Raw genomic sequence first — 14,599 nt, forward strand, 5'->3', positions numbered from 1 at the left:
TATAATTCTTGTAATAAAATGCCAAAATAAAGGAAGTGAATTAATAAGATAAATAGGTTTTAAATAAAGAGATATTTTTTTATCCTATTTCAAATCATTCAATTAGATTTTTTATATTTATTCTAATTGCTTTCATTATATATAAATAAAGAACACGTCTTGGAAAAAACTATATTTTTTGTTGAAAAGTATATTAATAAGAAAAAAACAGTATACTAGAAAATTATTTTTTTTAATGGAATTTCAATTATTATATTTCTTATAAAAATAATTTTATTGTTATATAATTAAAATAAAAAAATTTAAATAATTCCCTGAGACATAATATAATATACATTGACATATAACTTTTTAATTTTTTCCTATTAAACTCAACCATTAATTTTTCAGTTAACAAATAAAACTTTCCATGATGTTAGAAAAACACTTGCATGTCTTTTTTTAACATTAAAATTTAACTTCTGATCTTGCCAATAGTGGAGAGAGCGCTGGTCAGAACTCATTGGTCTGATCTTTTATTTTTTTTCTTTCTCATTTATTGATTAATATTTCTATCTTGTCAAGCACCTACCTATACCTACTTCAGCTGATTTTGTGCTGGGATGATTTAATTCATTTTTTATTCGTTAGATCCTTAAAGCTATAGTTATTAAATTTGATTATGAGATTAAAAGTGCGTGTGTATTTTTAGTAGGTGGTTTAATTGTAAAAAATTAGGATTAAAGAGTTTGTTTTTTTTGTGGCTTTTGAACCATGTGGTTGTTAATATAATAACTACTGAAAACTTACATGGTCGTTAACTTCAGGGTACGTGAGATTAGTTGAGATTAGTTGAGGTGCACACGAACTGAGCCGAATACTCATGTTAATAATAATAAAAAAAAATATATATTTTTGTTTATATAAGATGTGGTGAGTGCTTTAAGAGGGCTCTATATTTGAAAAAAAAATCACCACATCTTTAAATTAAACACACTTTAACTCGGTGAAGTAGCATATAGATTGATTGGAGTCAATTCTAAAAAATTAAAAAATATATTTAAAGTTTTAATATTTTATTTTAATAAAATTAAAAAAATAAGTTTTGTATGTGGAAGTTATATGTGTTTTTGTGTGTGGCCAAGTATTTATAAACTGATTGCATATTTTTTAGATTATATATATATATATATATATATATATATATAATGAATCTCACTTGGGCTTTAGATTGACTTGAAAAATCATATAGGTTTGATCAGGTCAATTGAAAATCTAAATTTTTTTTATTTAAAATCCGATAAGATCCCAAGTTATTAATTCTAAATCAACTCATGAAAGTAGGTTTAACTTGTATAATAAGTACAGTTACTTTAATTATTTTTCAAACTCTTATAATCTATTTTTATACATGAAATACTTATTGGTAAATATAAATTTTATCGGTTAAGATTTGATTGTAAAGATTTATTTTTATTTTGAACTAGGATTGTACTTCAACAAAGACAATCTCAAACCATCCGTATCTGGTTAAATATCACCAAACTAGTTAGATTTTTTTTTATAACAAAACTTCCCAAGTTCAAACATTAATATTATATTCAATGATTTGTTTTAAATTATCTAAAAATAAATCTAATTTCAATCGGCGGGTAAAGTAGTTCGTAATTGATGGAGAAACTATGACGAAGGTGACGGCAAGACTGTTGCTTGGAACCAATCATTTAGGTTGAAATTTGACTAACACTTTTCATTTGATGAAACTATATTCGCTATTTGTTTTCGTTCTCCAACATGTTTTTAAAAATATTTTTTTTAATAAAGTATTAAATTAATGTATTTTTAATATTTTTTATATAATTTTAATATAATAATATCAAAAAATTAATATATATATATATATATTAATTTAATATATTTTTAATTAAAATATACTTTTAAAATTTTTTTGAACCTCTTTACAAAGTTTAGTGATCTGGCTGTTTATTATTATTATTATTATTAGTTTTTTGTTAATGTTATTGTCCAGGTAAACTTATATGCATCTTAAAATTAATAATGATGTAAAATTTTAATTATCACGAGATTTATATTACTCAAATCAATGATTTTTGAAAAGTAAATTTAAAATTTGATTGGTTGAATTATACCCTTTAAAATTAATTTTTTTTTATGATTAATATAAATATTATATATTTTAATTAATTTTATAAATTCTGAAATTAATAACTATATAAAATGTTAGAGCTAGGATTGAGTTGACTGTTTCTTAGTATTCCCAATACTTGTGATATCTACCCATATTTTCTTGAAATAATTTTTTCCACAAAGAGCCAACGTCCCTAAGGAACATCAATCTCTAAAAAGATTGAAGTACCTTAAAATAATGTTAATATAAATAATTCTTCAACGACATCCATACAAAGAGTAGATAGACATCACGGCAAAAACAATTCAATCAAGAAAAAGCTGACCAGTCAATGTTTGATTTTTTTTTTTAAATAGCGTATTCAAAAAAAGAAAAGGGAAAAAATCATATGACCAAACTTTTATACTAAATAATTTTTTTTTTTAAAAGGGTAGGATTAGATTTGGGTTTATGCAAAAAAATAATAATTAAAAATAGATAAATATCGAGAATAAAAAATAGATAAAACAATTTTTTTATCCAGTAAATGCACGGATTGGATGCGCACAATCACACAGAGCAAAACCCTCTCCATTCCATCTGCCTTTCCCTGCTTTTACACAGTCAAACTCTTTCTTCCTACTGAGATTCCTCAATGGTTACATAAAATCTCTGTCGACATTGCAACAATAACAACACGAAAGCAACTATGTTTTACTAAATTGGAGAGATTTTTCTTTATTTTTTTGTTTTATTTCAAGACCTAGGAAGGGGATCCCCCTTCAAGAATGATTTGAATAGCTGAAGAGCTGCTCTGGGCTTGAAAAGTGGCACTTCATGGCCAGCCCCTCTCACTGTTGCAAAAGTCAGCCCTTCGTATACCTCTGTCCAGCCTCCAACCTTCACAAATCCACATCCAGATAGAACAATTCAAAAACATTTACTTTCTTAACATACAGACTCATTTCCATATCTAGTTAGTTTGAAGATTCGTATCCGAGATTGATCTGCGGATATTAAAAATAAATTTTAAAAAATAAAACTATAATCAAATGGTGTTAGATTCTGGTAAATGACAAAGTTTGTTAGCCTCGATTTCGTTGACTTTGTATCCTATCAATCTGTTGAAATATATCAAACAAGGACTAATTCTTGGAGGTTTCCCTAGTGGGATTATAAGCATATTATCACAACATTCTATCAATTCCAGTTTAACATAAACAAAGAACATGGGACAGAATCCTTACCTGCTTCTTAACATACCAAGGATACCATGGGATCTTTGTTGCTAATTTAAGATTTGCAAGGGAGTATCTAGTAGCTGTAACTGGGACCACTGAGTCGACGTCGCCACTGCAGTGGATCGACAGGAGAGAAAAAAAGTGATTAACTGTTAAAAATTATATATGAAAAACAATTCTGTAGAGTCGTTAGATTAACCAAGACAAATATCTCACCTGAATACCCAAATCCTCAATCCACTAGCAAGCATTTCTCTGTAAATTGGGAGAACTGAAACATCCGAGTCGTTCCAGTTGCGATTTAGGACGTCACTGCATAAGCAAAAACATCAGTTTAGTTCTTGCAGTAAATGCATGGATTCCCTTGATTTTTTTTGTCAGTGCAGTTGCCTAGAGCTCTGGTAATTCACCTGCAAGCAGTCCACTTGTATGGAATCTTGGTCACATTGGCATGGAGTTCTTTCTGCACATCCGGCCTATTGTAATAGATCTCAGCATATTTTTCAGTACAAGGATCATAGCCAGATATTTGTCGGAAAACCTGATAGTTATAGAAAAAATAGGAGATATATCAACCATTTTGTACCTAAGCATATATAACATATGGTTTTTTGTTTTTTGTTTTTTTTTGACAAAATCTACCCGGAAATATCAGTCTTATCAGTATTGCTAAAGCTTGATTTATATAAATACCTTATGGGGATGGTGAGGCAATCGAATAGTGTGGCGAGTGGAGGTGCTGCCATCAGAGTTGTTACAAGGGGGTGAATAAATGTTGTACTGGTCAATGTTGCCAAATTCTTGATCCATGGCATAACTATACAATGATTCACATTCGTCTGACTCCTTCTGCCTTCGAAAATCACAAGTGTTGACGAGCTGCTGATATGTTTTATCAGAGATCATTGCATGGCTCCACCAGTACGTCACTGTTCCAAGGTTGTCATAATAGTTGTCCGTAACTGCATTCCCAACCTGGAATCCATTTCACAATAAATTATAGATTATATAAATGCAATACACGGGGACCCAATTGTCTCATGAATATACAATTTATAGATTATATAAATGCAATACACGGGGACCTAATTGTCTGATGAATATACAATTTATAGATTATAGAGCTGAAATTACTTCAACGTTTTACAAAACCAGGCACAGGCACAGCATTTCTAATTGTCTGATGAATAGGACCTGGAAGCTGTGATCTTAATCAGCAAAGAAAACCATTTTCTAGGAATGGAACTTCAGCCCATGATTTCGTCTGGTTGTGATTGTGCACAACACAAAACTGAAAAAAAGCAAAGCAAAGCAAATGCAAATGGATCTTATAGGTAGTATGGGGATAAGAAGTTACCATGAATCCTTTGAGATTTATTGGATGCTTGGACCTTTTATTGTACATTGTAATTTCTCTAGCCAGCTGAGGAACATAATGGCCTGCATAACTCTCGCCAGTAAGGTACACTTCCCGGTCCTTGTATCGCGGGAAGCGATCCATCCATCCAAGCAGGAACTCCAGTGAGTCCATGGCTGATCATTAGTACAAATTAGACTGAAATCACAATAAATACAACTGCAAAGACCGAAGCATGCTCATCATATGGCTTGCAAAATCTCCTATTTCAGATATTCATGAAGTGCACTAGGTCGTCGAATGGCTTGCATCATATTTCAATCACAGACAATACACAAACTATAGTAGGCCAGCAAGGATTAAAATACTATAACAAGCTTTCCCCTGGCTGGCAATGATCACATGGACCAAGGCCCGTGTATCTAACAATATGCAATTATACATGGGGGCATATCCATAATAATAAGACTCGATCCATGGTCAACCCATCCTAAGATCCAGTCCTGGATCGAATGGATTAACTGGGTCAATCCAAGATTTTTTTGTTTTGTTCTTAAATATTTTCACCAGCCCTGTTTAGGCCGGATTGACGATCTCCAAGTTGAGCTGACCGAATCATGTAATTATGGGCTTATCATGTTAAAGTATTACTTGTACGAATCATAATCTTAAAGCAGTGATTAACTTGTTAAATCTAAGTTGATCAAAGAAATTACTTTACTACCAATGATAAGCACTAGGACCTATGGCATCATCATTATAATATTGTAGTGGTGCTGGCTAGTTTTTCAAATCATGGCCTCAGAAATCACCTATATGCACACCTTCTTTTACAAGCAAACATAGCAATAACTTATCTAACGCTGGCATAAAATGACTTCTACCAGTGCGAACATCGCCAGTGTCAAGCAAATCAGAGGACCGGTTGCTGTAAGAGAAGCCAACACCAGCAGGAGTTTCCAAGAACAAGAGGTTGGCCACAGAGTTCCATGAAAACTTGTTGAGGTATAATCCCGAGGCAGTCTTGTTGATTCTAAATGGGCCTATCTCCTCAGAAGCACCATACGCCACAGAAGAGCAACCAGGACCTGCTTATTTACAAGTAAAAGGAAGAGAGATTAAAACCATGACGTAGAGGAGATGGGTCTCAAGAACATACCAGATCATGCGGCTTTGTTAGAAATGGTCAGAGATCGTGCCAACAAATCTGACTCCACATCATGTATTTGCCTTAATATGCAAAGATCCTCTTAGACTCAACCCAATATACAGAGTGATCTAAGGATTGCATTGTACAGACTTAATTTTCAAAGTCGGTACAGAAACTTGAGCTGACGAGCGTGGTTTAGCAAGGGAGGACAGGCTGGGTTATGCTATAATTTCTTGGTTTAGTTAATGCATTTGTGGTGCACCTGCACAAGCTGACAGAGATGACTAAATGAAGTCGTGATTGCTGTAACCTAATAATGAGGCCTCTCTCTGGTTGCTCTCGAGCAATTATCTCTCATTCTATTTCACCCATTACATATTTTATTAGATATTCTATCTTTTGGAGTCTTGTGTGCACCTTTTCAAAGTGTCAAAATCTTCTGTTTCCTCATTGGTAGTTAACAAGGGTGAGAATGCGCCTAGTCATTCTACTATCATTTATTGGTAGTTGGGTCATCATTTTTAGCCATTGGTAGGCCATTCATGTGGGCACTGACCACTGCTCCTCTTTTCTTCTCTTCTTTTCTCTCTAGTTTCTGCCTGCTGCATAAAAAGTAAAGGCACCTCATCGCAGATTAACCAGAGAGAACTAAATGAGTTAAACTTCCATTCCATGCCTCTTTTTGGATGAGTTTTAAGTTCCAAACAAAACAACGAAAAGAAAACAGGGGTTTAAAAATTGATAGTGCAGTGTATAGAAACTTATGAAGACTCTAAAAATCTTCACCATTCGTTTCCATGCCTGCAACAAAGAAAGTTTCTGATATATTTCTCTTTCTAGGTATAGAAGGAGAAACAAGGGCTGGAGTAATTCTTGTACCAAATACAAGAAAATGCATGTTGACACAAGTATATCCCACTAATGTTTTCTCGAGAACACGACTAGGCAATATCCCTAATGACCGATATATAACAATGACAGAAAATCAAACTAGTGATGCAAAGAGACCTGTGCAGAAAGAGAAAGAGGAGAGGAGGGGGGGTCTAACCTCCATTGAGCCAGACAACCAAGGGTTTAGACAAGGGGTCATGGACAGCCTCGGTGAGCCAGTAAAAGAGAGCTCTACCAACAGCTTTGTTTACTGTAACATAGCCAGAGAATTGTTGAAAAGAGACCTTAGGCTGGCCAGGAAGTGAAGATATCCTGTCTGCTTCTTCTTCTTCATTCACTGCATGGTGATGACTAGCACTAGAGGAGAAAACAACTAAAAGCAAAACAAAGACAATGGAAACAAAGATCTGTTTTTCAGCCATTACCATGGCCTTTGTTGGTGGAAGAAGAAGCAGAAGTGAAGCAAACAAATGGGCCTGCACTTTCTAGTGTGTGCGCGAAGCTGAGTATGGAGAGTGTCACTCAGTTTGGATTAAATAGGAGAGAGGGGGAGGGAAGGCATGATCTATGGATCATCATCACCCAACAGCACTACAGCGGAGGCCAATCTTGAAAAGACAATACTAGCCCCACTTTTTTTTTTTCTTATAATAAATATTGAGTCAATGATTATATAAAAATCATAAATATATATTTTTTATTTTTCTGGAAAAGGGTTATCTTAATTTCTCTGTCTCGGGCAAATGGAACTGGGATCACATGGTTAACGCTTGCACATGAAACAGTCCCCTCTAATCCTCCATTAATTCCTCTTGTATTCATGTATGAAACTTTGACCGATACCTTGCTTTACTGCCTTCGTCGCTTCATCCATTACCATCACTTGCTTTTGTGTTTCTCCCCCTCTGTTTTGTAATGATGATTTGCTCTCCGATGAGCTTCAAAAAGGGCGGTTTTCTCTATGTCATAAAGAAAATCGTAGTTTTTCATATACGGTAGTTGTTGTCCAGAGCGTATTACTTTAGTGCGAGGCTAATTTGTTGGCACCTGATCTTGTGCTAGCAATCATCGTCTCCGTGCAAAAAGATTTGCAGGTATATAACACAGAAAGTCTTTCGAGCAGGAAAAGGGCCACAAGGCTACGAACCTTACATGCAGCTTGCTATGAGTCCATACCCTTTGAATTTGTGTTCATAATAACTTAAAAATAATCTTGTTCGCATAAAAATAATGATTCACTTAATTCCAAATTAAAACTCAGAGGCAAACCCTAAATAATCTTCGCGTAAGCAAGGAGCTAGGTGGAAGTATAATAAAAAGCTTTATTCTCTCGCTCTCTTTACGTGCACGCGAGAAGGGTGTTTTTGAATTCCATTTACAGCATGCTGTGTGGGCATGGTGATGATGGCTGCCTTGGACTTGTATTGCCCTTCAAAGGGGTGTCAATGTCATCCTCCACTAATTTATTGCTTGCTCTACTCAGCAGTGCCGCTGCTGTTGCTGATAACAGATCATCGTCGATCTTTTATCTTCTTCTCTCATCTTCGATACATTTCCATCAAATTTAGCATTTTATGCTCACATGATATGTCCACAGCATTGCTTAATCTAGCAATGCTTTGAACAGGGATGGGCTGTGTTTGGCCTTTCTTGTAAATTTAATTTCATGCATTTGGCAACACGCAAGGTTGCTTTGGAAGATTCGTTTACTCAAGTTTCTAGTTTTCTCTCAATAATCTCAACAGAGGATGTGAATACATGCTCTTTTGTTTGGTTTTCTGAACTAGGAAAGCTGGTAGCATTTACAGGGATGACAATGTGGCATGATCCATGGAGGTACGTATATGAAATAAAAACCAATGTCGAAGGATAAACCTATAAAAGAATATGAATTAAACCAATTCCTAATGTGGAAGGATGATCCTGAAAAAATAAATAAAATAAATAAAAAAATAATAATTCGAGTCAACCCGGGTTAATCTGTTAAATTTGCAACTCAGGTTATGTGACAAAGATAAATTATATACAAAGCAAATCAAAACAAATCCCAAAGCTCAATTCCCAATTAATACAATTAATGTTAAAGGATCAATTTGAAAAAAAAATCAATTAAAAAAATAAAAACAACTTGAGTCAATACCTAGACTAATTAATCAACCAAATCCGTGATTTAGATAATGAGACCATAATAATTTCATAAAAAAAAAAGAAACCTAATTCCAAATCAATCAAATATTGAATAGCAAAATTTTAAAAAAAATTAAACTAAGAAATGGACAAAAAAAACTAAGTCAACTCACAACTTGGGATAAACAATCCTAATGTTGAAAGATGAAATTAAAAAAAAAAACAAAAAATAACTTGAGTCAACCTAAGTTAACTCGCCAAACCCGTAACCCGGGTAATGAGACTAGAAAAACTTCATAAAAAAAAAAAATTATAAATCATAATTCCAAACTAACCAAATATATAATGATCATATTATCCTTTAAAAAATTTAATGAACAAGCTATTAGGGAAAGACATTATTCATTGCGAGAGAAGTTACTGCTCATTAAAACTATATAATAATCATTTTACCCTTTCTAAAAAAAATGGATGAATTTGTTATTAAGAATGAGATAGTCTTTTTACAAGGTCCATTAGTTATTATTAGATTGATCAATGACAATTAGGTCTTTTTACAATTTAAATGCAAAATGAAATAATTAAATTACCATTGCAAACATATTTTTGTTTAATTGACATCGAAGAGTTTTTTTGTATTTTTATTTTAGTTTTTTTAGTTATAATTAAGTTGATTAAGGAATAATTTAATAATTTAATAAATATAAAATATAATTAAAAAATTAAAATTAACTAGCGTGTGAACCATATGTATTAGCATGTCCACCACTCCATCATATTCAAGTAGTACGTATGACGAATTATAATGGTGAAAAACAACGTTCTTCGATGTTTTTATAATCATCTCATTGAATCTTTTCTTGTTAGGCGTACAGCTTACTAACTTTTGATTTGATGTCAATGACTTTTTCTTTTTCTTATTTTTTTTTTCTTTCCACCTTAATTTTTATACCTAACCCTTTAAATTTTAAAAACAACACTTTATTTTGTTTTTCTTTCAGATTTGATTCCTGGTATTGTTCTTTTAATAGTGGAAAGAAATAACGTATAAATGTAGTGGTAAACTAGCTGTACAAGATTTAGAAGCAGCCCTACTTATGGCCCGGAGAGTAGAGAGTAGAAAGCGAAGCAGAGAGTAATGGGGGACAGTGCTTAGGAGTGAAGGTGGCGTCGACACTGTCCCAAGCATATCTTGGCCCCCCCGCACTCGGCACTGTCCCTCGCACAGGGACTGAAGAAACGGCCGGGAAAGAAGTGAAAAAAAGGTGAGAGAGTCTTTCTCAGCTAGTCAATGGCCTCCATTTTTACCCTGCGCAAAGCTTGAAATGCCCATACGTTTCAGTGGAGGAACTGGGCGACGGGCAGCCATTATAACTTCCCAGAAGAAAAACTGAAACTGGGAACTCATAATTTTCTAGTGAATATTATTGTTTAATCGAGAAATCTTCAAGAATCAAGTTGGCTATGGAGAGTTTTTTATTCTGAATGGAGATTTTTACTCGCACTCAAGAAAAGTCCGGTCGTCTCTCCCTGTTACTCTGCTACGTACGGACATGCCATCGTCGGAAAGGCCACTGTTAATTACACTGCAGAAGCAGCAGAGTCTGGCGTAGAAGGTCATCTAAACACACGTGCCATTGACATGACCTCCCAATCAGAGTTGGATAAACTGCTTAGCTATTGGCTAAAGCTTCATTTCGATGGTCTTCTCTCTTCTGCATGCCCTCCTTTTGGCTTCGGTTTGCGTCCTCTTTATACCACTGCTCTGCTAGCGTAAAGATACGGTCAGTATATTTCACGCGGTTTGATGAATTTTAAGTATTACTTTAATTTCTTTGAACTAATTTGATTTAAGTTAGTTCACTGTACTCGTGACTCGAGTCATAAGATTAATATAACTTTATAGAAAATAAATAAAAAAATAATCTAAGTTAACCCAGATTAATATACTAAACTCGAAACTAAAATCATAAGACTGTGATAACTGCATAAAAAATAAATCAAAATAAATTATGAAGTCTAATTTTCAATAAACTTATTGTTAAATGTTGAAAAAAAAATCAATATAAAAACATCATACAATAAAACAATCTCAGTCCCTAAAAATATGTGACCTTGAGTCATAAGACTAGAATAACCTCATAAAAAGCAAACCAAAATAAATCATGAAGCCCAATTCATAATCAACCCAATGTTGGAGAATGAAATTGAAAAAAAATATCAATTAAGAAAAGACAAAAAAACTCTAGTCAACTAAGTTAACCTACTAAACCCGCAACTCGAGTCATAAGACAAAGATAACCTCATAGAACGCAAACCAAAATAAATCATGAAATTTAATTCTCAATCAATCCAATGTTGAAAAATAAAATTGAAAAGAAAATTTCAATTAAAAAAACAAAAACGACAACACAAGTCAACATAGTTAACTCGCTAAACCTGTAACATGAGTTATGAGACCGAGCTAACAATGTATAAAGCAAACCACAATAAATTATAAAAGCTAATCTCCAATAGATTAAATGTTAAAACATAAAATTAAATATATATATATATATATATATATATATATTTAAAAATAAATAAATAAATAATATTAAAATAAATAGTGTTATGAGGTGGTGATTAGATGATCAATAGTAAAATCACCACCTCATTTAGTTTATATTATACTTAAAGACGTTTTGAATTTTTGTCTATATATCACCAGCATTATTCATTTTCACCATAATTATCACCTTGAATTTGTATTGCTGCTGAGAATTTTGCCAATATCAGAGTTTTAAAACATGGCTCAGTGGTCAACCTACTTAAGATTTAGGTTTAAGATTTTGATCGGATCATTAGGTTGCTCGGGTCAATTTAGATTTTTTTAAAAAAATCAAAACGATGTTATTTTAGTAAAAAAAACAATTAACTGATTGCACCCAGGTTTTTGATTGGATCTTGTCAGATCAGCCGATTCACCTCGAGTTTTGAATTTCTCTATTTTTTTTAAAACATGACTCGATTTCAGCTTTAGATCAATCTATCATGCTAGTTCAGGTTTCAAAACAATGGCTAATATTGCAATATCAATCGGAAATGCGTGCAAATTAACGGAAATAGGAAAAGGGAAAATCGTTTCGCTAATTGAATCAAATAAAGACTCGCAATGTCACACTTTATATTAATATTGTCGGCTTGAAGAAAAGAACAAGTCGATTTGATAATCATTGTTTGGTTGATGCAATAATTTGAGTTGCATGCACGAGTGAGTGCGAAATCTCACATAAATTAAGTATAGCGCTGAATTTCCAACCTCACCAATTTTAGATATGAAATAGATACTTGACCTACATATCTTGTCACTCATGAGTGGGATCTTTTTTTTTAACATATAAAATAAATATTTAGTATTGCTAATATTTTTTTAGTAGGAAAAAATTGACTTGATCGATTTAATGGGTTTAAAAGTAACCCAATCAATTAGTAAAAATATAATTTGATTCATAAAAATTTAGGATGAATATTTTTTTTTCAAAAGTAATATTAAAACAGCAATATATTAGATCAATCCGATCTAACCTGGATTAACATGCCAAAGCCACTACTCGTATTATGTGATCATGATAACCCTGTATAAAAAAAATTAAAATTAATTATAAAACTCAATTTTCATTCAATGCAATGTTGAATAATTGAATTAATAAAAAAAATAATTATAAAATAACAAAAAAATTAACTTAAATTAACCTGCTAAACTCGTGCTTTAAGTCATGAAATTGAAATAACCTCATAGAAAATAAACAAAACAAATGACCCGATTTAACTTGGATTAATCAATTAAACCCACGATCAAGATCATAAGACTATAATAACCCGATAAAAGACATTTTTCCATGTAGAAATTGACTTATCGATCCAATATATTATGCGAAATCTCACATAAATTAAGTATAGCACTAAATTTCCAACCTCATCAATTTTTTCAACCCAATGTTGAATCATTGAATTAAGAAAAAAAACTAATTAAAAAATAACAAAAAACTTGACCCGAGTTAATCTGTCAAACTCATGATCATGATTTAGGTCATAAGATTGAAATAATCTTATAGAAAAAAAAAAAAAAAAAACCCGAGTCAATTTGGATTAATTAATTAAACCCAAGATTAAGGTTATAAGATTATGATAATCTTATAAAAAATAAATCAAAATGAATTATATTGTCCTATAATAACAATAACAATAACTAATTTCAATATGAATAATTTCATAATAGTACTGTAATGTCAAGATGGTTGAGAGGTTATGAATGTAATTATCTTTTATATAAAAAAAAACTTTATGATAAAAAAAAAAAAAGATTTTCTGGTACAAGATGATATTGATAGTTGATCTATCATTTTAAACATGCACGGCTGGAATTCTAATCTGTCTCGTAAATACTTTACCAGTTTTCATCGAAGGTTGAAAATTCATCTTGCCGACAAATCCAGTTTCACAACCAAGCCCCATTTTCTAAATTAAAAAAAAAATAAAAAAAATCTTGTCAAGCCATTTATGATTAACCAAAAGTAGCTATTTCACACACGTGCATTCTTGAGATATATATATATATATATTGTTAATGTATTTTTTATTTAATGCATAAATAATTTTTTAAAAATTAGCAAGACAGCGACATCTTTGATCAATAACTTTATCGTTTTCAATAAATTTTTTTTTTAAAAAATAATTAAAACGGAGACATCTTTGATCAACAACTTTATTATTTTTAATAAGTTTCTTTTTTTTTTTTATATCTTAAATTCAGATACTACAAAATAAATAAAATAAAATTTTAAATTAAAATAAAATTTTTAAATTTTTTGAGTTTACTTTATATTTTATATATATGGATATGATCGCGGACGTGCCCGCGTGTGTATACATATGAGGGCATGGTTAATAATTTTATCATGTTTCTTCGTCCTGGTTTGTACGTGCGGGCTTCTTAATCATTTGATTTTAAGCTTCAATAATTTCATGTAATCTTCTTTTTGAAAGCCTTTCTTTCTTCTCCCGAGGTTACTCTTGAGAGGCATTCATGGCTAATGATTCTCATGAAAAGGTTAATTGATGTGTCCAAAAGCATCTAATCATCCTTAATTACATTTTGCGATGTACACTTTCTGTGGCTTATTCTGCACACGTAACCACTAATTCGATGATCAATAATTGCGTAAACATTATTGTTTGTCAAATTAAACGTAAATTACCACAAATATTTGGTTGATTCGGTACTTACTAGACCTGACCAATCCATTAACCAGCATATTCGAGACCCAACCCAGGCAAAATTATTGAAAAAAATCTGATCTTTTCTCTTCAAACAGTATTGTTTTAGAGCTTTTTTTTTAATTAAAAAACACTTGTATTCATGAATACTAGTTATATAACTTGCGTTTTATTGCGAGTCAAATTAAAAAAATTAAGGAAAAAACATGGAGTTTAGTTGATGTAAGTGCGCTTTAAAAAAGAGAAAAATTCAATATCAAATTATGAAAATAAAAAAGAAAATAAGAAAAAAGCGATATCAACCCATGTTAACCTATTAAGTCTATGACTTGAGTTATTTGACTAGAAGTAACAAATTTGAAAAGACCTTGAAGCCTAAATTTCAACCAACCAAATGTTGAAATACTAAATTAAAAAAAATTAAAACATACAAAAGGATAAAAAAAATATAGCAATTATAAGTAAAA

At 31.7% G+C, this 14,599-nt stretch overlaps 1 protein-coding gene across 1 annotated transcript; it reads right to left on the bottom strand.

Annotated features, from left to right (window-relative positions):
* Window positions 1–2,612: 2,612 nt before the first annotated feature.
* LOC118060373 (serine carboxypeptidase-like 25) lies at window positions 2,613–7,262 on the bottom strand. The gene is made up of 8 exons (XM_035073587.2): window positions 6,904–7,262; window positions 5,590–5,793; window positions 4,706–4,881; window positions 4,042–4,323; window positions 3,759–3,889; window positions 3,565–3,660; window positions 3,355–3,460; window positions 2,613–3,007 (listed from the first exon to the last, which is right to left on the bottom strand). The coding sequence occupies exons 1-8, from the start codon at window positions 7,172–7,174 to the stop codon at window positions 2,864–2,866; spliced, it is 1,410 nt and encodes a 469-aa protein (XP_034929478.1). The 5' UTR covers window positions 7,175–7,262; the 3' UTR covers window positions 2,613–2,863.
* Window positions 7,263–14,599: the final 7,337 nt, after the last annotated feature.

This window comes from Populus alba, chromosome 17, assembly GCF_005239225.2.
Source record: "Populus alba chromosome 17, ASM523922v2, whole genome shotgun sequence".
In the NCBI taxonomy this organism is placed as follows: domain Eukaryota; kingdom Viridiplantae; phylum Streptophyta; class Magnoliopsida; order Malpighiales; family Salicaceae; genus Populus; species Populus alba.

Coding starts and splice junctions, on each gene's coding strand:
- LOC118060373 (XM_035073587.2), bottom strand. CDS start 7,174: ATGGTAATGGCTGAAAAACAGATCTTTGTTTCCATTGTCTTTGTTTTG. Junction 4,882..5,589: donor CACTGGCGATGTTCGCACTG/GTAGAAGTCATT, acceptor ACTAATGATCAG/CCATGGACTCACTGGAGTTC. Junction 4,324..4,705: donor TAAATCTCAAAGGATTCATG/GTAACTTCTTAT, acceptor AATGGATTCCAG/GTTGGGAATGCAGTTACGGA.